Source organism: Dendrobates tinctorius, unplaced genomic scaffold (assembly GCF_039654945.1).
Source record: "Dendrobates tinctorius isolate UK_male_01 unplaced genomic scaffold, ASM3965494v1 ptg000491l, whole genome shotgun sequence".
NCBI lineage: Eukaryota > Metazoa > Chordata > Amphibia > Anura > Dendrobatidae > Dendrobates > Dendrobates tinctorius.
The window spans coordinates 1067956-1091988 of NW_027362152.1; the positions used below are offsets into that span (position 1 = coordinate 1067956).

At 46.2% G+C, this 24033-nt stretch overlaps 1 protein-coding gene across 4 annotated transcripts in view; it reads left to right on the forward strand.

The window, feature by feature from the left end:
* The window catches only part of LOC141078030 (uncharacterized), a 432903-nt gene that overhangs the window by 15124 nt on the left and 393746 nt on the right, over positions 1 to 24033 (forward strand). For all 4 annotated transcript variants that reach the window (XM_073564829.1, XM_073564830.1, XM_073564831.1 and 1 more), the window contains exons 2-5: positions 11310 to 11459; positions 11589 to 11768; positions 13401 to 13524; positions 13608 to 13705. In XM_073564829.1, the coding sequence (XP_073420930.1) occupies positions 11310 to 11459; positions 11589 to 11768; positions 13401 to 13524; positions 13608 to 13705 (552 nt within the window). The remainder of the gene's footprint in view (positions 1 to 11309; positions 11460 to 11588; positions 11769 to 13400; positions 13525 to 13607; positions 13706 to 24033) is intronic.

The window sequence follows — 24033 nt, forward strand, 5'->3', positions numbered from 1 at the left end:
ACAGTATAATCTCACAGTATCACCATCCCACCACACACAGTATAATCTCCTCACAGTATTACCAACCCACCACACACAGTATAATCTCCTCACAGTATCACCAACCCACCACACACAGTATAATCTTCTCACAGTATCACCATCCCACCACACACAGTATAATCTCACAGTATCACCATCCCACCACACACAGTATAATCTTCTCACAGTATCACCATCCCACCACACACAGTATAAACTTCTCACAGTACCACCATCCCACCACACACAGTATAATCTTCTCACAGTGTCACCATCCCCCCACACACAGTATAATCTCCTCACAGTATCACCATCCCACCACACACAGTATAATCACCGGGCCCGGACGTCACTTCCGGTCGTGTCACCGTGCCCGAACGTCACTTCCGGTCGTGTCACCGGGCCCGGACGTCACTTCCGGTCGCGTCATTAAAGGCGCCGCCCTTCATTCAGGAAGTGTCGGCATCGCTGAGACGGGGCAGACTGTGAGCAGTGGAGCGGATCTGCAGCGTGGCAGGACAGAAGACGCAACAGCGGTATGCAGGGCCCTGCGGTGTAAGGACCGGACACCACCTCCCGGCCACTTACACGGTTTGATGTCTCCACAGGCAGACAGCCACAGGAAACCTTATCCATCGATGATGGAGGACCAGGCGAAGACGGAGACAGGAACGGAAAGCCAGGGTCACGTGAGTAGCCTCATATGAGGTCATGGCAGGGCCCCAGTAAGACAGACCCCACAGAACACGTACTTTATGTGTTCCAGGGGGGAACCTCCACCTCAGAAAGGAAGAAGAAAGATAAGAAGTGTCCTGTCTGCGCTAAGAAGCTAAAGGACACATGGCAGAAAACCCTCTGCGACGCATGTACAAAGCGCATAATGGGGGAAGAACAGGCTACGCTCATGTCTAACATGAGGGCAATAATTAGAGAGGAAGTACAAGCTTCGGTGTCCGGAGCCATGTCCCAAGCCCCGCAGATGAACCCTCAGGCATCCAGAAAGAGGCAGAGGGAGACGGGCATGTCTTCTGAGGACATCCTGTCCGAATCAGACGCAGAGGAGGAGGAGGAGATCAGGGAGCACCCAGAAAGAGGAAGAAAGTATCTCTTTGCGTCCGGCAATACGGATGAGCTATTGGGGGCAGTCCGGCAGACTATGCAGGTTAAGGAACCCCCGACTACCCTCTCAATACAGGATGAGATGTTCGGGGGTCTGCGCTCCCAGACCTCAATGGTCTTCCCAGTAAATACCCATATACGGGCCATGATATTGGATGAATGGGAGGAAGCAGAGAAAAAATTGAGTATCCCCCGAGACTTCAGGCTTTGCCTGCCGTTTGACCCAGAAGAGGTCAAGGTCTGGGAAGAGGTCCCTAAAATCGATATCCCAGTAGCAAGGGTATCAAAAAAGACAGCAATTCCGTTCGAAGACTCTTCAAGCTTAAAGGAGCCCCTAGATCGGAAGGCAGACGGGCTCTTGAAGAGGGCCTGGGAGAGTTCAGCGGCAGTCATAAAAACAAATATAGCCGCGACATCAGTGGCACGCTCCATGCATCTATGGATAGATGATTTAGAGGAGCATCTGTCAGATAGAACTCCGAGGGAAACTATCCTAAAATCCCTTCCCTTACTAAAACTAGCCACGGGGTTTTTGGCTGACGCCTCAGCAGAGTCCGTTAGATTTACGGCCAGAACCCAATCATTGTCCAACACAGCCGGAAGAGCTATCTGGCTTAAAAGTTGGTCGGGTGACATGCAGTCAAAGAATAAACTGTGCTCAATTCCCTTCTCAGGGGGTAGAGTCTTCGGACCTGTGCTTGATGATATCTTAGAGAAGGCGTCAGACGAAAAAAGGGGTTCCCTGAAGAGAAACGTAAGAGGTATCAGCCCTTTCGTAGACCCCGTTACAGTCAGAGAACGGACTACAGAGGGAAGGGGAAGTCATGTCGATGCAGCTACCCCAAAGGGAGTGAGGGTAGAAATAGGAGCAGAGATACCATCTTCTCTGGCCCAGGGTCTAGCTCCCGGAAGAAATGACGCCACCAGTGTAGGGGGGCGACTGCTCAGTTTCAGTGAAGAATGGCGGGAGGTTACCACCAGCCCCTGGGTACTGCAAGTTTTCTCAAGGATACAGGATAGAATTCAGCTCCCTACCCTCAAACAGGTTACTAGTGACCAGCTCTCGACTCTCTCCGGCCTCCCCCATGTGGTTAGATATCCAGGACCTCCTAGAAATGGAGGCAATCATACCAGTTCCTACGCAAGAAGAGGGAAGGGGACACTACTCGAGCCTCTTCGCGATAAAAAAAACCGTCGGGGGAGACCAGGACCATAATAAATCTCAAGCCATTAAACAAGTGGGTATCGAACAAACGCTTCAAGATGGAATCAATAAGATCCACGATTCCACTCCTGGGAGAAGCAGTGGTAATGTGCACATTAGATCTAAAAAGCATATATTACCACGTCCCCATCCACCCAGACCACCAAAAATATCTCAGGTTTGCGGTCGAAAAGGAGGGCAGGGTTCACCACTACCAGTTTCGCTGTCTCCCTTTCGGCCTAGCATCAGCCCCAAGAGTTTTCACGAAGGTAATGGTAGAGGTTGTGGCCTATCTAAGAGCCCAAAACATCACGGTGGTCCCGTACTTAGACGACTTCTTGATCATAGCAGATTCAGCAGCCCAGCTCAGAGTCGACTGTCAGTCCTCGATCGCCACACTTGGGTTGGATAATAAATTGGTCGAAATCAGATCTTATACCCAAGCCCAGAATAAAATTTTTAGGGGTCATGCTGTATTCGGAAAGAAGAATGTCCTATCTTCCAGAAGAAAAGCAGACCAACATACCAAAGAAGATCCGCCAATTCTCAAAGAACCGAGTGTCGATCAGAGATGCAATGAGGATTCTGGGACTGATGACTTCGTGTATCTCCTGTGTCAGATGGAGTCAATTCCACTCCCGCAAACTACAACGGGCAGTCCTAGCGTCCTGGGACAGAAGGCAGGACTCACTGGACAAGAAAATCCAATTAATCCCCCAGGTCAGAAGGTCGCTACTGTGGTGGACCGTCCTGAGAAACCTAAAAACCGGTGTCTCATGGATTCAGTCCCCAGAGATCGTAGTAACCACGGACGCAAGTCTGTACGGCTGGGGGGGACACATCGGAGGGGAGTATTATCAGGGGCGATGGAGTCGAGAGGACAGCAACAGGTCCTCCAACTTCAGAGAGCTAAAAGCGGTCTGGAAGGTACTACTCGTCGCCTGGCCTCGGGTGAAGAACAGGCACGTCAAGATATTCTCGGACAATACCACAACAGTACACAAACAAGAAGTATTCAGCTCACTCCTCTTCACTCCTGATCACACCTCCGACGCACGGAAACACCCTGACCCGGGTGTATAGTGCATGCATAACATAAAGAAGGATTTTTCCAGCGTCTCCAGGAGATAAAATAATAATTGCTTTATTGAGAATATAAAATCTTCATACCATCAGGTAAAAACGACATAAAGAGGCGTATGGAGGGGAGCAATTTCCTACGCGTTTCACCCTAAGAGGGCTTAATCATGGAATGCGTAAGAAAGGTCTCCAAACAAATATTTAAACACATCAAGAAAACAGGTGAACCAATTAGGTGAAAAACATACCCATTCATTTAGCATGAACAAAACCAAATTTAAATCTACTGTGCAAAGGATGGAGACCAACACACAAAAAGAATGTAATGACAAAAAAGATCAAAAAAAGAAGGGAGGAAAAAAAGAAAGAAAAAAAAATTTTTTTTTACCACAACAGTAGCCTTTCTCCGCCATCAGGGCGGACCAAAGCACCCGGCGCTACAGGGCTTAGCAGACCAGATCTTCAGATGGGCGGAAAGAGAGGTCCTCTCAATCTCAGCAGTACATCTGGAGGGCACCAGCAACCAGGTTGCGGACTTTCTCAGCAGAAGAAGAATAACCACAATGGACTGGGAGCTCAACGAAGACGTATTCAGCAGCCTGTGCGATCGCTGGGGACAACCAGAAATAGACCTGTTTGCGGACAAGGAGAATACAAAGGTCAGAGCCTTTTACTCCCTAAACCCGGCAGGAAACCCGACAGGGATAGACGCTCTGTCACAGCCGTGGAACACGGGCCTACTGTACGCCTTCCCGCCTCTAGCTCTCATCCCAAGGGTTCTCAGGAAGATCTACGAGGACAGAGCCAGGGTCATATTGGTGGTTCCCTATTGGCCAAGAAGAAGCTGGTTTCCTCTACTCAGGAAGACATCACGGGAAGATCCCATTCTTCTGCCAGAAAAGAAGACCTTCTTCACCAGGGTCCGGTCTTCCACAAAAGGCCAGAAGCCCACAAGCTATCAGCCTGGATCCTGAGCGGCAGGTCCTAAGAACAAAGGGTCTATCGGATGAAGTTATATCCACTCTACAAGCAAGTAGGAAGCCCGTAACAGCAGCAATATATAACAAAATTTGGAAAAAATTTTGCAGCTTCTGTGGAGAGGCGACAGTCGAAACTGACCAACCCCACATCCCGAAGATCCTTGACTTCCTACAGGCAGGGTTCAAAAAGGGCCTCAGACCCAGCACCCTGAGAGTGCAGATTGCGGCCTTAAGCGTGTTCTGTGACACAACCCTATCATCTCACCCCTGGATAACCCGGTTTTCAAGGGCTGTGCAGAGACTTAAGCCCTTGATTAGAAGGACCGTCCCTCCTTGGGACCTTAATCTAGTGCTTAACGCGCTATGTAGACAGCCATACCAGCTAGGGGTAGAAATATCTATCGGTAACCTCTCTCTGAAGACAGCGTTCTTAGTGGCTGTTACGTCAGCCAAAAGACTAGGGGAACTCCAGGCCCTATCAATTCAGGATCCATACTTACAAATATTCGACGACCGGTTAGTCCTGAAACTCGACCCGGCTTTTCTCCCCAAGGTGATCTCAGATTCGAACATGAATCAGGAGGTAGTGCTCCCCTCATTTTGTCAGTTTCCTAAAAATAGCAAGGAGGAAGCTTACCATAACCTGGATGTTAGGGAAACAGTGCTCAGATACCTGGACGCAACCAGGCCTTGGAGGCAGGATAGTAATCTCTTTGTCCAGTTCAGAGGCCCTAACAAGGGGAAAAAGGCATCGAAATCCACAATAGCAAGGTGGATTAAATCCATTATTAGCACAACGTATAGAGTACAGGGTCAGAGCCCCCCGGGGAGCCTTGGAGCCCACTCAACTAGGGCCATGGCCTCATCGTGGGCAGAGAGGGGCGGAGCCTCGGCAGAACAGATCTGCAGAGCCGCATCTTGGGCCAGTCTCAGTACGTTTTCTAAACACTATAAGTTAGACGTGGCCTCCGCACAATTGGCATTTGGGAGAAAGGTACTCCACGCGGTAGTCCCACCCTAGGACCAATATTCTTTGGTACTACTCCAGGTGTGCTGTCAGGTGGTGACCTGGAAAACAGTAATTAGACCTACCGGTAATTGTGTTTCCAGGAATCCATCCTGACAGCACTATTAGTTCCCTCCTGACAAACATGGCCATGCAATTGTGATGTAACATGTGTATGGAAAATGTTGATTTGAATAAAATTTCTTTTTTGTCTGAATCCATCCAGAGGTGTTACTTTGAGAAATCACTGTGGGATGGTAGGGGGAGGGTCCTTTTAAACTCTCGTGGTTTCCTGTCCCACTACGGATGAGAAGGACGTCCTCCAGGTGTGCTGTCAGGATGGATTCCTGGAAACACAATTACCGGTAGGTCTAATTACCGTTTTTTGTAGAGGGAGGGTGTAAACTCTGATAGTGTAACAAACTGTTGCAGTCAGTAGATTTGGTGTAAACATCAGAGATCAGAAGACAATATACCGTTAGAATCCTAAATAATCAGGGTGTCCAAAAATTTCATCTTATGTGTGTCATGAGATATGGTGAATGTAATACCCGGCCAAGAGGAATTGAGTATATTGAAAAATGAATGAAGGGACTCCAACGTGCCCCATATGCAAAAGACATCATCAATATAACGTCTCCACAGAAGGACATGACAGATGAATAGGTCGTTTTTATAGATGGTACTTTCCTCAAAGACTGACATATCGCAATTTGCATACGTGGGTGCTACGTTAGAGCCCATCGCGGTACCACGGATCTGTAGGTAAAAGGTGTCCTGAAATAAAAAGTGATTAGTGGTAAGGACAAGTGTTAGTAATTCAATACAAAGATTAATTTGGTCAGGATCCATGTTTGAATTAGTGAGTAAACGATGGACTGAGTTAATGCCTTCAATGTGTGGAATCGATGTGTAAAGGTCTTTCACATCTAGTGATACCAGAATTGCATGTGACGGGATGGTACCCAAGTCCCTTAGAACGTTGAGAAAAAATCCTGTGTCCAATATAAAGGATTTGGATTCACGAATTAATGGGGTCAGAATTTTTTCGAGGAAGATGGCAATGAAGGAAAGGGTAGAATCACTTGAGGCGACTATCGGTCTACCAGGAGGATGTTGTAAGTTTTTGTGAATTTTTGGTAGAGTATAGAAGACAGGTATCACTGGGTTAACGTTGTTTAGAAATTCACATGTCTTAGTGTCGAGGACCCCTAAGGTAGAAAATTTGCTAAATAGCTCAGAAATCCTAGTTCTTATGGAGTTTGTGGGGTCTTTGGTAAGTGGCTGGTAGATAGTGTTATCATTAAGTTGGCGTAATATCTCGGCGAGGTAATCAGACTTATTCATTACTACAATAGCGCCACCTTTATCAGCTGACTTGATAATTAAATTCTTATCATCCTGTAGGGATTGCAGAGTGTTATGAGCTCATTTTCTGCTCCACCAGTTGAGAGTTCCCCTTCCGTTCTCCCTCTGGTGGTGACAGGAGGTAGTGATGTTGGTTTGAGTGGTAGTGATCAGCCACCTGGTGAGGAAGATAATGATTGGATCTCTGGAGTATCAGACTGGATATAAGACAGCCGACGCCCTATCCAGGTGCTGGTGATTCAGTCTGCTTCTCAGGTCTAGGACTCAGCTCTGTTCCAGTCTTCTCAAGATAAGTTTGTTTTTGCTAATGTTCACACTTGCTCTTGTTGGTCTTTTCAGTTTTTTGTGTGGTCAGCCAGCCCAGCTGGGCTATGCTGAATTTCCACTCTTATTTGCCAAATTACCTTTTTTTGGTCCCTTAGGCCGGTTTCACATTTGCGTTTCAGGGCGCAGCGACGGCCTGCGCACGGCTGCCGCTAAGCCCCGCCCCCTGCCGTGCCTCCGCCGGTAGCTCCGCCTCCGGGCGCATGACGCTGCATGCGTCATTTGTCCCCTATCTTTATCACTGAGGATGCAGGCCGTGTGCAGTATGTGTTTTGGCGGCGCCTGCGTCCTTTTGACGGTGCGCCGACCAGTGCCAAACGCAACCTGTTGCAATTTGGTTGCGCTCGGCGCACCGTCAAAAGGACGGAGGCGCGGTAGGGGGCGGTGCTTAGCGGCAGCCGTGTGCAGGTCATCGCTGCGCCCTGAAACGCAAATATGAAACCGGCCTTATTAGATTGGCCTCTTTTTGCTCTGTCTCAGAATATTTCAGAGTGCTGATATAGTGGGAGAAGTCTAGTGACTTCAGGGTTAATTTTGCTATCAGTTGTGTTGGACATTTTGTAGGGGTTTTTTGGCAGACTGCAGACAGTGTCTTTAGTTTCCTGTCCTTTCTAGTTAGTCGGGCCCCATCGTTTGCTCAGCCTATTTTCCTTCCATTGTGTGTTCATCTTTTTTCACCATCAATATATGTGGGGGGCTGTCTCTCCTTTGGGGTCTGCACTGGGGCAGTTAGTTTTCCCCTTTTCCTGCTTTAGGCTTATTTAGTTCTCCAGTTGTGACGAGGCTTCTAGGACCATCGTAGGAACGCTCCACAACTGCTGCTAGTTGTGTGGTTAGGATCAGGGGTCTGCAGTCTGTATAGTTACCAACCTCTTTGGTTTTCTGAGACTTAGCTTGTATTGTTTTTTATTTCCTCCTTGGCTACCCGTTCATAACAGCAGAGCTTGGCGTTCAGTAGTGGATAAGTTAGGTGGGTAGTATAGTTTGCTTTTATCAATGTTGGTTCTTAGTGACTGAAAAGAGTCCTGTACGAACTCTATGAATGTTTCAACAGCGTGTGACGCTTGAGGCGGCCGAAAGTGGCTTTTGGTGCGTAGGCCTAGGCTCTGAGATGACAATAATTTAGGCTGTTCGTTATTCGGTGGGTTAGACGGTACTGGTGTTGTTACTTGTTACTTATGACTTGTGTTTTGAAACTGTTAAACTGTAAAGCGCTGCGGAATATGTTGGTGCTATATAAATAAAGATTATTATTATTACTGGAGAGGGGACCTTAGAGAAGTGTACTTTTAATCTTAAAGAGCGAAAAAAACGTTGTAAATCCATTTCGAGATCAAATGTGCGACATCTATAAGTAGGACAAAAAGAAAGTCCTTTTTGAAGTACATGGTATTCAGAGATACCCAGTGCTCTAGAGGAAATGTTGATTACTAATGAGTAGGTACCTGTAATCTCGTCACTCTCGTTGGGTCTCGATTTTTTTGTGGTTCGCCCCTTCCCCCGTCTGGTCTTCTTCTTTGAGGAAAGCGGCGTCTCTGTCCTAAAAAATTCGTTGAACTGGATGGGAAAGGTCCTTGGTCCTGATCGGACCCCGAAGTAGAGTAATCTGTAGAGGTACGTGTGGTCTGACGACTGGTAGCGCGGCGGGAGTGGGAGTCTTGCCATCTATAGAGACTATTGGATTGATAGTCCTCAGCGTCCCTGGTAAATTTGATGCGTTTTCTGTTCTCCTTTTCCTTACGATGTGGATCCACGTGGGTCTTCATCTGAGCCTTTAGTGTACTCAGTTCATCTGGGGTACCGAGGGTGGATAGTTGTGATTCAAAACTCTTGATCTTCTCTGTGCTAGTTTCAATGGCCTTCTGTAGGTGTTCTATGGTGAGGGTCATTAATCAAATGAACATTTATTAAGAATTTGTTCATATCTAGTGCAATATTCCGGGGTGTCACGGAAGAGTGTTGGACGGAGTGAGACTCGAAGGCCCCGTGGAATTCTTTGTACCCGAAGGTACTCAGAGAGAGTGGCGCAGTGCAACTCGAGATTGGTGTGGTGACGAAGTTCTCGCTCAAGGTCTCTGCCCCATGTTTCGCGGGGTGGTACCTTTACGAATTCACTGGAGAATTTTGATTGAGCCAAAATATTTGAGGTCTCATCAATGTTGTAGGAGAAAGTAGAGGAGGAGGTCATGACCAGACAGTGTGCAGACACGTAAGGGAGATACATCTAGGAAAAAACACCGTGTGCACAACTGTGGTGGTGCCGAGGTAGGACCGCTAAGAAATACCTCACACATATCCCCTCTGTCTCATTTTATTGCCCTCACACTGCAGTAATATGCATTCTTCAGAGAGGTGAAGCACATGGCCATTCTCTTTCTCTGACGTCACAACCTAGCTCTCGCCCATTGGCCCAACCTCCGTGCCTGTCAAGGGCTTTGTCCCGCCTCGTCTTCTCTTATCTCAGCACAACCTGTGGAACACAGCCTCCAGGAGGACCAGGCTTGCGCTTTCCCTGCCAGACAGAGAAGGTAAAACTTCATTTACACTATGACATTTTTACTACTGGCGGCACTTAACACTTTACCGCCAGCTAACGGCAGTCTATATTCTATCTGCCCTACAGACTCCAGCAGCACACTGACATTTGGTGTGTATCAGGCTGCAGTGTCACCTCATTCACTACTGAATAGAGATTCATTTAACACCATCACTCATCTTCCTTAAGGCTTTACAGGGACAGACAATCCAAGTACAGACAATCTTTGAGCACGGTATGTCCTAATCCTCAGCTATTCCTTCTAATCTGACCACTGAATATATTTTTGGTCCCTAACTGAGTTGGATGTTCCATTTATATTATTATGACCATAATCTATTTATTAATGTAGTTTTCTATATACCTTATTTATGGTTACACTTTGCTTGTTCATTTGTTTTATTTTGTTTTATTTTTTTCTTCACCTTGTAGTAACTGATGAAGGTCTTGTTTGGTACTACAAATAAACTGTTCCATTTAAGTTGAGTGCCAGGTTTTCATTATACTATATATGGTTTGGGAACCTACCTCGGCACCACCACAGTTGTGCACACGGTGTTTTTTCCTAATCATCTGTCGGGAGGCCCCCAAATACATTACATGGTCGGCCAAACCCCCCAAAATCAGTGCGTTCATGGAACTTTACTCTAATGTGTATGGGGGCGTTATAAGGTAACTTATTGGATGTTGCCTCTGGCCCGGCCTAATAGACCTTCATACATTGCAGCCCAGACCCCATTATTAGACATGTAAGTATCGGAGTAACTAGGCCGCCCCATACTATCGAGTACTTGGAGGCGGGGGGCATTCAGCCAAACTCTGTCACACCTTCTTAGATGCCATGTTTGCTTTTCAGGGTTTTTGTTGCAGCCTCCTCTGTGCCGTCCCTGCGGTGTACATCTATGTTCTGGGGACCAAAAAGATTAATTTCTTTGTAATAAATGTTTAACATGTTACAAATTATAAAATGTGTCTTCTGCTTTTTTATTTTTACAAGAATTGTTTGAGCCAATTTTCTTTAGAAACATTTTAATATCGGCTTTTTCTGGAGTTTTTCTTGTAATATAGGAAAGTCTAAGGCCAGAAATAATCCCCATAAATCACTGTACATGGAGACTTTGGGATCAGATCATTTCTGGCCGTTGTGTTTGTGGAAACAAAAAATATTTTCTAAAAGCCTCAAACTTCTGTGTGTGACTCAGAGCTGAGATCTAACGTGATGGAAGCTTCCAGTGCGGGGAAGATGGGAAAACCTTCATATAGACGGCCGGTGGGGATGGAGTCAGTGACCGACTCTGGCCACATCTGTCTCTAGAGCCGCAGTAGAAGATGAAGATGTCGTCCTCATCATGAAGGAGTTATTTCTCATGTCGCGTGTAATGAATATCTCCTGCAGTATTGCTAATGCCGATTCCAGTGTCGGTAATGAGACGAGAATTAGCGTTATGGAAGATGAGTCTATGAGGAACGTGTTCAGCTGCCGACTCCGAGGAGGAAACTGCTTGTTGTCTGTGGCCTAAATATATAGGTTTTATTAGTAGATGTCAGGGAAGAAAACTAAACCCTGTAAGATAATAAATCTCCTCATATGTTTCCCTTATTATCTCCAGTAATTGTATTATTACACAGGATTCTTATGATGTTACATCGGATCATCTTCTTCTCATTCAGGTCTCTACAATATCGGATCCTCTCAGTGAAGATCTTCTACAGAAGAGAATTTTCCTGATTTCCCCATCAAGGGTGGATATGGACAGAGACAAGATGGCGGAGAGGATGTTACACCTCACCCTAGAGATCCTCTTCCGTCTCACTGGAGAGGTGAGAGATTCTGATGACGTCACATTACATCATTCTTATCTATGGGAATAACAGATGGACAGAATTGGAGAGGTGAGGACTCTGGAACTGTCTGTAGTGAGATTTATTAATGTGTCTCTCCATAACCAGGATTACACAGTGGTGAAGAAGACCTCTAGTGATCGCTGTCAGGACCCTGTGTCTGAGGGATGGGGAAGACCCCTGAGCCCAATCACGGGGCCTCCACCTCACCCCCTGATCCATGAGGACATCAATGACCAGAAGATCCTAGAACTCATCTACAAGATGATTGAGCTGCTGACTGGAGAGGTGACACTGCTGGGAATGCTGGGACATTATACAGTCATGGCCAAAAGTTTTGAGAATGACACAAATATTATATTTTCACATGATCTGCTGGCCTCTGGTTTTTATGTGTGTTTGTCAGATGTTTTTATCACATACAGAAATATAATTGCAATCATATTATGAGTAACAAAAGGTTATATTGACAGAATGAGTTAATGCAGCAAGTCAATATTCTTCTTCAGGACCTCAGCAATTCTCCCTGGCATGCTCTCAATCAACTTCTGGATCAAATCCTGACTGATAGCAGTCCATTCTTGCAAAATCAATGCTTTTATTTTGTCTGAATTAGAAGGTTTTTGTTTGTCCACCCGTCTCTTGATGATTGACCACAAGTTCTCAATGGGATTAAGATCTGGGGAGTTTCCAGGCCATGGTCCCAAAATCTCTATGTTTTGTTCCCTGAGCCATTTAGTTATTACCTTTGCTTCATGGCAAGGTTCTCCATCATGTTGAAAAAGGCATTGTTGATCGGCAAACTGCTCTTGGACGGTTGGGAGAAGTTGCTCTTGGAGGACATTCTGGTACCATTCTTTATTCATGGCTGTGTTTTTAGGCAAGACTGAGAGAGAGCCCATTCCCTTGGCTGAGAAGCAACCCCACACATGAATGGTTTCAGGATGCTTGACAGTTGGCATGAGACAAGACTGGTGGTAGCGCTCACCTGGTCTTCTCCGAATAAGCCGTTTTCCAGATGTCCCAAACAATTGAAAAGGGGATTCATCAGAGAAAATGTCTTTACCCCAGTCCTCAGCAGTCCACTCCCTGTACCTCTTGCAGAATATCAGTCTGTCCATGATGTTTTTCCTGGAGAGAAGTGGCTTCTTTGCTGCCCTCCTTGAGACCAGGCCTTGCTCCAAGAGTCTCCGCCTCACAGTGCGTGCAGATGCACTCACACCTGCCTGCTGCCATTCCTGAGCAAGCTCTGCACTGCTGGTAGCCCGATCCTGCAGCTGAAACACTTTTAAGAGACGGTCCTGGCGCTTGCTGGTCTTTCTTGGGCGCCCTGGAGCCTTTTTGGCAACAAGGAAACCTCTCTCCTTGAAGTTCTTGATGATGCGATAGATTGTTGACTGAGGTGCAATCTTTCTAGCTGTGATACTCTTCACTGATAGGCCATTTTTGTGCAGTGCAATGATGACTGCACGTGTTTCTTTAGAGATAACCATGGTTAACAGAAGAGAAACAATGATGCCCAGCACCAGCCTCCTTTTAAAGTGTCCAGTGGTGTCATTCTTACTTAATCATGACAGATTGATCTCCAGCCCTGTCCTCATCAACACCCACACCTGTGTTAATGGAGCAATCACTGAAACGATGTAAGCTGGTCCTTTTAAGGCAGGGCTGCAATGATGTTGAAATGTGTTTTGGGGGATAAAGTTAATTTTCTAGGCAAATATTGACTTTACAAGTAATTGCTGTTAAGCTGATCACTCTTTATAACATTCGGGAGTATATGCAAATTGCCATTAGAAAAAATGAAGCAGTAGACTTTGTAAAAATTAATATTTGTGTCATTCTCAAAACTTTTGGCCATGACTGTACAGTAACACTATGAAGGGATCGGGGGGATGACGGTATCATTGTATGTGTCAGGTTCCTATAAGGTGTCAGGATGTCGCTGTCTATTTCTCCATGGAGGAGTGGGAGTATTTAGAAGGACACAGAGATCTGTACAAGAACGTCATAATGGAGGTTCCTCAGCCCCTCACATCTCCAGGTAATAGACAGGACTAAATACACACGGCCTATAATTATCTGTATGTAGAGAATGAATTCAGTCCCTGTATGTGTTTCCTCCAGATCTATCCAGTAAGAGGACAACACCAGAGAGATGTCCCCGTCCTCTTCTTCCACAGGACTGTAAACAAGAAGATCCCAGTGCTCCTCAGGATCATCAGGTAGATGGAGAGAAGGTGTCAGGAGATCTCCCCTATGATGTGTAGCCGGCTGTGAAGGTCTTGTGCTCAGTCTTGTTTTATCCACCAGTATTATATGTTTTATACTTGTGTAATGAGAACGGTGGAGATGGCAGGATTAGAGCTGATCATAGATGGGACTTCTCCATCTGTCGGTGACTTTTACAATATTTGTTTCAGGGTGAAGATCTGACCCATATTAATACTACAGAGACATATGTGAGAGATGATGAGTGGTGTAAAGAGGAGATTCCCACATATGACTACCCAGGTGAGTAGTAACCACTGAATGCAGAGAAGTCACAGATTCCTCTCAGTCACCGGCTGTGGCTGATTTATCGGTGGTGTAGTCTGGCCGTATTACCATGATCACCATTTTGCCTCTAGACCACAACATTCTCCTCCACCCAAAACTGTTCAAATGACTTTTGGCTCTGAAAGCCCTTTTCTATAGAACTTACAACCTGGAGGATCCACCTACCCCCTGGGATTAGTGTGAGGATGTTCCCTTAATGCGAGCTCTATATGATTGCTTGTACCTGACCCAATATAGGCCGAGTGCGCGCTTAAAGAGTCACACCGAGAACAGAGTTAGATGTCTACTCCTTTCTCAGCAAAGACTTGCACACAACTGAAGATTGTTCTCAAGACAGAGACAGGAGATGGGTGTCACACAATCTCCTGAGTAGCCAGTGTCAGTCTATGATGGGTCCATTTCAGCTTCACTCCATATATGGTATCCAGTATCTCAGCTTCTGCATTCCAGGGATTCCTTCCAGGGTGTTGTCTGAAGACACAGACGCCATCTTGGTTCACCATATCTGAACTGACTTATATAAGGGTTAATAATTGATTTCATTAGCCATTCTCTCCTTCACATTAGGAGACGCTGACCGTTACCTGCCCAGATCTGTAACTATAAAGCCAAATGACAGCGTACGTAGAATGTGCTGACAAGATAGAAAATCACTTGTAGAAAAATCTTATGCTGGGCCTGTAAGAGAAAGCGGAGGGTAATGATGCTGTTGGCTTCCTAGATCCCTGAGATCTTATCGGATGAATCTTCTCTCCCTTCTGTGCTGCTGAATGTCTCATGGTCCCTACAAGACCAGGTCCAGTCTTTCTGGCCAAACTTCCCTTTTATGATGGACAACAGTAAATGTGCAGTGAGGCCAAGTGTGAATTTCTGTCCAATAACAGCAGAGTTTCCCTTTATCCTGACTTTTCAATTTGTATTAAAACCAACTAACTTCATGGAGGATTGTGATAATCTCCAGGACAAACATTCCACCTGTGCCATGATAGATCTCTAAGCTGTGCGTGGCTGATGGCTGGAGTATACATTTATTCCCGCCTGCAGGAGATGTGTTGGCTCCAGCCCTGGTGTCATGGAGTCACTCCACGTCATACATTACATTGTTTCTGATCCTAAGGAATTCAGATTACTGCACAATCTCTCCTGAAATGGGGAGCAATATTATTTCTCTAATCTTCTGCTCAGGATCCATAGTAGCTCCAATGCTCCACCATAAATGAGGGCAACTCTGGTTTACTGTTTAACCCCTTAGCGTCCAAGGATGGGCACAGTCCATCATGGCAGGATGTCAGTTCCCGCACCATGACGGACTGTGTCCATCCTGCATTTAAACCGTCACCGAGTGTAAACATCTCCCGCCCGGTCAGTGCAGGAGCTCAGCGCTGCCGGTGGCAGAGCTTCCTGCACTAACAGCCAGGAGCAGCGTCCGCGTCCACCCCTGGCTGTTAACCCCCTGATTGCTGCGATCGCAGCGTTCAGGGGGAGGCAGAGGGTCGGGGGCTCCCTCTGCCTTCAGATCGGCGACTCCGTGATGTAATCGCAGGGCCCGATCTCTGCCATGATGACTCACAGCATGGTATCAGAATGCTGGAGCAGTGCGATGTATTATACCTGCAACCAAAGTGAAAAGTGAAAGTCCCATAAAGGAACTAGGCAAAAAAAAATTTTAAAAAATTATATTTAAAATAAAAAATTAGAATAATTAAAAAAAAAAAAAGAATCCCCTAATACACATTTTTATGTAAAAAATAAAAATAAACAAAGTTCACACGTTTGGTATCGCCGCAACCATAAAAATTCCCATCTCTAAAAGTGTCACCCTAGTTAACCCCTTCAGTGAACGCCATTAAAAAAAAAAATACAAAAAAGTATCAAATAATACTGTTTCCAAGCGATATCATCATACTGCTTGGAAAAAGTGGAATAAAACACGATAAAATAACGAATGGTAATAAAAATGGTATCACTGAATGCGCCATCTTGTCCCGCAAAAAACGAGCCGCCGTACAGCTCCATCAGCGGAAAAATACAAAAGTTACAGCTCTCAGAATAAAGTGATGCAAAAATAATTATTTTCTCTATAAAAGTTTTTATTCCGTAAAAAAAACACCAAAACATAAAAAGATATAAATCTGGTATCGCTGTAATCGTGGTGACCCGAAGAATAAAGCCGCCACATCACTAATACCGCACGAGGAACGGCGTAAAAAGTAACACCAATTCTTCACCGTTTGTGGATTTGTGCATTCTGCCTCCCAGAGATCGCAGTAAGGCGATCATAGTGGTTCACCCCACATATATCAGCGCGCTCAGGACAACTTTTGGGGTCCAATTTCTCCTGTTACCCTTGTGAAAATAAAAATTTGGGGGCAAAACAATCATTATCATTTTCACGGCTCTACGTTATAAACTTCTATGAAGCACTTGGGGGTTCAAAGTGCTCACCACACATCTACATAAGTTCCTTGGGGGGTTTAGTTTCCAAAATGGGGTCACTTGTGGGGGTTTCCACTGTTTTGGTACATCAGGGGCTCTGCTAACGCAACATGAAGCCCGCAGATCATTCCATCAAAGTCTTCATTCTAAAATGGCGCTCCTTCCCTTCCGAGCTCTGCCATGCACCCAACCAGTGGTTTACCCCCACAAGTGGGGTATCAGCGTACTCAGGACAAATTGCACAATAGCTTTTAGGGTGCTGTTACCCTTGGGAAAATAAGAATTGAGGGTGAAAAGATCATTTTTGTGGAAAAAATATGATTTTTTAATTTTACGGCTCTATCTTATAAACTTCTGTGAAGCCCTTGGAGGCTCAAAGTGCTCACCACACATTTGGATAAGTTCCTTGGGGTTCTAGTTTCCAAAATGGGGTCACTTGTGGGGGGTTTCTACAGTTTAGGTACATCATGGGCTCTGCAAATGCGACATGGCGTACGATCTCGATTCCAGCCAATTTAACATTCAAAACCTCAAATGATGCTCCTTCCCTTCTGAGCACTGCCGTGCGCCTAAAGATTGGTCTTCCTCCACCCATGGGGTATCGGTGTACTCAGGAGAAATTACACAGCAAATATTGTGCTTCATTTTCTCCTGATAGCCTTGACAAAATAAAATTAATTGTGTCCGAAGTAAAATCTTTGGGAAAAAAGTTAAATGTTCATTTTTTCCTTCCACATTGCTTCAATTCTCGTGAAGCACTGAAGGGTTAATAATCTTCTTGAATGTGGTTTTGAGCACCTTGAGGGGTGCAGTTTTTTAGAATGGTGTCACTTTTGGGTATTTTCTGTTATATTGACCCCTCAAAGTGACTTCAAATGTGAGGTGGTCCCTAAAAAATGGTGTAAAAATGAGAAATCGCTGGTCAACTTTTAACCCTTATAACTTCCTAACAAAAAAAATTGTTTCCCTAATTGTGCAGATGTAAAGTAGAAATGTGGGAAATGTTACTTATTACCTATTTTGTGTGACATCACTGTCTGATTTAAGGGCATAAAAATTACAAGTTTGGAAATTGCTAAATTTTCAAAATTTTTGACAAATCTCCGTTATTTTCATAAATAAACCTAAGTTATATCAAAAACTTTTTACCACTAACATGAAGTACAAAATGTCACGAAAAAACAATGTCAGAATCAGCGGGATCCGTTGGAGCGTTCCAGAGTTATAAGCACATAAAGTGACAGTGGTCCGATTTCAAAATTAAGGCCTGGTCATTAACCTACAAAGTGGCTTGGCCTTAAGGGGTTAATCTGTATTTGTAGTTTTCAGTTAATGAGATTCTCGTGATCTGGGGCGGGGCTGTGGGTGGGGCTGTGGGCGGGGCTTTATGTGGTGCTCTGATCACATATTCATCTGTATTGGCTTATGACAGGTCGCTGACCCCTCACTGACCTGCCCCCATTATTACATAATGCATATAATAGCATTGATATTATTGGTGATAATGCCTATAATATTGTGGCTATTGTGAGGCTTAAAAAAAAAATTACATCCAGCAAAATGTCAACAGCAGCGCCTGTCCAGTAACCTCGATCTCTTATAGACGCTGCTGCGCAGGCGCCGCCATCGCCGGTGACATTTTGTGTTCTTAATCAGGCCCCATTATTAATATCTGACGTGTGTCACTTTATGTGGTGATAAATTATTCACAAAGGATAATAGGAAACAAATGGATCTTACAAATTATTTTCCAGCTTCGCACTGTACCCTACATACGATTGTACACTGCTGTCTGGGCACATGGCAGTGTTCAGTGTTAAGGGCTAGCGGAACGCACCAAATAATGATGGTAAGAGGTGCGCTCGCTGCCCGGGGTCCACAGTGCAGAGATGTAACCTGCTGCTAGGTAATGGCGGATAGCAGCACGCTCGGGTTACCTCACCCGGACTGTACAAGGCGAACCCTGTTACTTCACAAGGTCACACTAATATGATATGAGCGCAAGCGATGTGGTCACAGAACTCTGCTCAGAGGCACGGAGTCAGAGTCCTTCTAGACCCACTTGTGCACGGAGCTGCTGCGGCGCTAGAGAGTGACGCTAAGAAAATGCTGTGCCCTGTCACAGGGTGCAGCGGATAGACTTGTACCGCCCAGAGTTACAGGAGATATGGCGGCACTATGACGCTAACCTTTGTGCTTAGACTGGAGCACTGTGGCACATGCTTTGCCACCATGAGGCGCTGACTCAAGCTAAACTAACCTTAACACATACGTATCAAAGGGAAGGAGTCTTAATGAGTCAGTCACCAGTTTCATGCATCCATCATCACTCACAAAAGTCTATCTTAGCGCATGGCCGAGCGGCCATGCGAACCTTTTATAGCAGCATCCTTCCGGGGCCTTCCTGATGGTCCTATCCGAGCTGGAGAAGGACCTGAGCATGTGACCTCCGATCTCCAATGACTGATCGTCACACGGCATGCTCAGTGGGCCGAAAGGAGGACCCAGTCCCTGGAGTAGTTTGCTGCTGACCAGCATGCGTTGCTGTAGCTGGACCAGAGGTGGCAGCAGCAAACAAACCCACAATGCTGGTCTGAGCAGAGCGCCGGGATCGACGAGTCTGCTGAGCAGGCTCCACTGCGGCCGGAGAGGAATGGGAGACTGCCGAAGGCAAGTATCGGGATTCCTGCTGTGCAGCGACAGGAACCCGACTCCTAACATTCAGAAGGGAAGTAGCGCCATTTAGCTATTTGAATGCAGATCTAGCTGGAATAGTTTGCAGACACAATGTATTGGGAGCACTGTTCATGGTCACCTGGCAGCTCAAAAGATGTCCACCATGAACATGCTTGGCACTATCTTCTCTGCTTTCCATACCCCAAGGATTGCCTTGCTCATCGCCCTTTAACACCCTTACATGGATCTGACCTTACACAGGGACCCCTAGGCTTGGACCATGGTGTTACCTGCTATTCTGTGGTGTTAGATGGCAAGAAGAATAGTCAGGTAGCCGGGTCAGAACCAGAAGGACAGAATACAGAATCAGAAGACACAAGAGTAGTCAGTAAACGGGCCACGGTCACAGCAGAAAACAAATACACAAGCCGCAAGCTGAGCACAGAGGACTGAACCAGAGGAGAACAGAGCTGTATCTGGCAGATTCCGCCATGTGCTTTGCGCTTTAGTAGGGTGTGGTACTTTCTAATTGGCTGAAGTAGGGAGCAGATTACTCCAGATGAGATTGGACACACCATATGCAGAAGCCCTAATATAACTAAATGACAGAAAACCAGAATAGTCGAAATCCTCATAAAGTGATTCCATTTTATAAATTCACTGATGGTTATAATCTATACACACGTGGTCAAAATTGTTGGTACCAGAAAAACCCACAGTGGTCACAGAAATAGCTTGAATCTGACAATATTATTTATATATCACCATTGATTCCATGGTGCTGTACATGAGAAGGGGTTACATACAAAGTACAGATACCACTTACAGTAAACAAACTAACAATGACAGACTGATACAGAGGGGAGAGAGGACCCTGCCCTTTTGGGCTTACATGCTGCAGGATGGTGGGGAAGGAGACAGTAGGTTGGGGGGTTGCAGCAGCTCCAGTGATGGTGCGGCGGTAGCTCCAGTAGTGGTGAGGAGGCAGAGGGAGTCATTGCAGGCTGTAACCTTTCTTGAAGAGGTGGGTTTTCAGGTTCGGTCTGAAGGACCAGAGTGTGGTTGATAGCCGGACGTGTTGGAACAAGGAATTCCTGAGGATGGGGGCTATTCGTGAGAAGTCTTGGAGACGGTTGGATGAGGAGCGAATAAGTGTGGAGGAGAGAAGGAGGTCTTGGGTGGACTGGAGATTATGTGAGGGAAGGTATCGGGAGATTAGTTCAGACATATGGGGGAGACAGGTTATAGATGGCCTTGTAGGTCGGTATTAGTAATTTGAATTGGATATGCTTAGGGAATGGGGGCCAGTGAAGAGATTTGCAGAGGGGAGAAGTGGAGGAGTAGCGAGGAGAGAGATGAATTAGTCGGGCGGCAGAGTTAAGGATGGACTGGAGAGGTTGCGAGGGTGTTAGCAGGGAGGCCACAGAAAAGGGTGTTGCAATAGTCAAGACAGGAGATGATGAGACCATGCACAAGCATTTTAGTAGAGTGAGGGTTGAGGAAGGGACGGATTCTGGAAATATTTTTGAGCTGGAGGCGGCAGGAGGTGGAGAGAGCTTGGATGTGCGGTTTGAAGGACAGGGTAGAGTCAAGAGTTACTCTGAGGCAGCGGACCTCCGGTATGGGGGAAAGCGTGAAGTCGTCCATTGTTATAGATAGGTAAGGTAAGGTTTTTCTCATATGGGGGGGAAAAATGATGAGTTCAGATTTGTCCACATTCAGCTTGGGGAAGCGGGAGGAGAAGGAGGATTTGGCCGATAGACTCTCTGGGATTCTGGAGAGCAGAGAGGTGACGTCTGGGCCAGAGAAGTAAATCTGAGTATCGTTGGCATAAAGGTGCTACTGGAATCTGTGGGACTTTGAGTTGCCACAGGCCAAGTGTATAGATTGAGAAGAGTAGGGGTCCTAGAACAGAGCCTTGGGGGACTCCAACAGAGAGAGGGTGGGAGTGGGAGATGCTGAATGTGCAGTTGGAGAGGTATGAGGAGATCCAGGATAGGGCGAGGTCTTTGATGCCAAAGGAAGAGAGGATCCGTAGTAAGAGGCAGTGGTCAACTGTGTCGAAGGCAGAGGACAGGTCGAGAAGGAGGAGTAGAGAGTATTGTGCGCTCGCTTTGACTGTAAGTAGGTTGTTAGTAATTTTGGTCAGGGCTGTCTCAGTGGAGTGGTGGGGGTGAAAACCAGATTGTCAAAGAGCAGCTTAGATGAGAGATGAGAGGAAAGATCAGCATGGACGTGTTGCTCCAGGAGTTTGGAAGTGAGTGGGAGCAGTGATATTGGGCGATAGCTGGACATAGCGGTTGGGTCGACGGTTGGCTTTTTAAGGATAGGCGTGATTGTGGCATGTTTGGAAGCAGAAGGGAAAGTACCAGAAGTTAGTGATAGGATGAAGAGGTGGGTTAAGGATGGGATAAGAGTGGTGGTGAGGTTGGGGAGGAGGTGGGATGGGATGGGGTCGAGTGCACAAGTGGTGAGGTGTGATTTGGAGAGTAGATGAGCAAGCTCCCCTTCAGTGATGATGGATAAGGAGGTTAAGGAGTTTGGGCATTGGTCTGGTATACAAAGGGGTTGTGGTGGTTGAATAATAAAGACTTGCCGTGTTTGGTCTATCTTGATTTTTAAGTGCGTGGCAAAGTCCTCAGCAGAGATTAGGGAAGTTGGAGGGGGCAGTGGTGGGCGGAGGAGGGAGTTAAAAGTATTGAACAACTGTTTAGGGTTGTGGGATAAGGAAGATACAAGGGATGTAAAGTAGGCCTGTTTAGCAGAGGTGAGAGCTCATTTGAATGCAAGTGTTGCTTGTTTGAGTGCAGTGAAGTCGTCATGTGAGTGCATTTTCTTTCAGCGCCGTTCAGCAAAAGTAATAATTAAAAAATCTATGAAATGGAAAAGTCAGACTTTGCTTTTCAACCATGCTTCCACAGAATTTAAAAAAATGAAACTCATGACATAGGCCTGGACAGAAATGATGCGACCCCTGAAAATAATGTGACAAAAGGGACATGTGAAATCACGGTCTGTCCACTAATTAGCATCACAGGTGTCTACAATCCTGGAATCAGTGAGTGGCCTGTATAGAGGCTACAGATAATCACTGTGCTATTTGGTGACATGGTGTGTATCACTCTCAACATGGACCAGAGGAAGCAAAGAAAAGATTTGTCTCAGGAGATTAGAAAGAAAATTATAGACAACCATGTCACAGGTAAAAGTTATAAGACCATCTCCAAGCAGCTCAATGTTCCTGTGACTACAGTTGCACATATTATTTAGAAATGTAAGCTCCATGGGACTGTAGCCGACCTCCCTGGATGTGGCCGCAAGAGGAACATTGATGACCATCTTGAACTGTCCTCCCACCTCTCTTCTTGCTCCCTCCTTGACCGATTACAATCTGGCTTCCGGCCACACCACTCCACTGAAACTGCCCTAACTAAGGTCACCAATGACCTACTAGCCGCCAAGGACAAGCGACACTACTCTGTCCTCCTCCTCCTGGACCTGTCCTCTGCCTTTGGCACAGTGGAACATTCCCTATTACTACATACCCTCTCATCTCTTGGTATCACAGACTTGGCCCTATCTTGGATTGCGTCATACCTAACAGACCGGACATTCAGCGTCTCCCACTCGCACACCACCTCCTCACCACGTCTCCTATCTGTCGAAGTCCCGCATGGTTCAGTCCTAGGGCCCCTGCTTTTCTCCATTTACACCTTCAGCCTTGGACAGCTCATAGAATCTCATGGCTTTCAGTATCACCTCTATGCTGATGACACAGATCTACATCTCTGGACCAGATATCACCTCCCTACTAACCAGAGTCCCACAATATCTGTCCGCTATTTCATCCTTCTTCTCCGCTAGATTTCTAAAACTTAATATGGACAAAACAGAATTCATCATCTTTCCCCCATCTCATGTGACACCCCCCCAATGGACCTATCCATTAAAGTAAACGGCTGCCCACTCTCTCCAGTCCCACAAGCTCGCTGCCTCGGGGTTATCCTTGACACTGATCTCTCTTTCAAACCGCATTTCCAAGCCCTTTCCACTTCCTGCCGACTTCAACTCAATAATATTTCACGAATCCGTACATTCCTCAACCAAGAATCTGCAAAAACCCTAGTCCATGCCCTCATCATCTCCTGCCTTGACTACTGCAATCTCCTGCTCTGTGGCCTCCTCTCTAACACTTTTGCATGCCTCCAATCTATTCTAAACTCTGCTGCCCGACTAATCCACCTGTCCCCCCGCTATTCCCCGGCCTCTCCCCTCTGTCAATCCCTGCACTGGCTCCCCATTACCCAAAGGCTCCAGTTCAAAACCCTAACCATGACATACAAAGCCATCCGCAACCTGAGTCCTCCAGACATCTGTGACCTCGTCTCCCGGTACTTACCTGCATGAAACCTCTGATCCTCACAAGATCTCCTTCTGTACTCCCCTCTTATCTCCTCTTCCCACAATCGCATACAAGACTTCTCACGCGCATCCCTTCTGTCGCCTACCATGGAAACCTTCAAAAAGAACCTGAAGACCTACCTCTTCCGACAAGCCTACAACCTGCAGTAACCACCAATCCACCAAACTACTGCACGACCAGCTCTACCCTCGCCTACTGTATCCTCACCCATCCCTTGTAGATTGTGAGCCCTCGCAGGCAGGGTCCTCTCTCCTCCTGGACCAGTCGTGACTTGTATTGTTTAAGATTACTGTACTTGTATGTATTATGTATACCCCTCCTCACATGTAAAGCGTCATGGAATAAATGGCGCTATAATAACAAATAATAATAATAATAATGACAAATCAAAGAGACGGATAATACGAATGGTAACAAAAGAGCAGCCATCTGGAAAAGGCAACCCTCAAACACGAGACA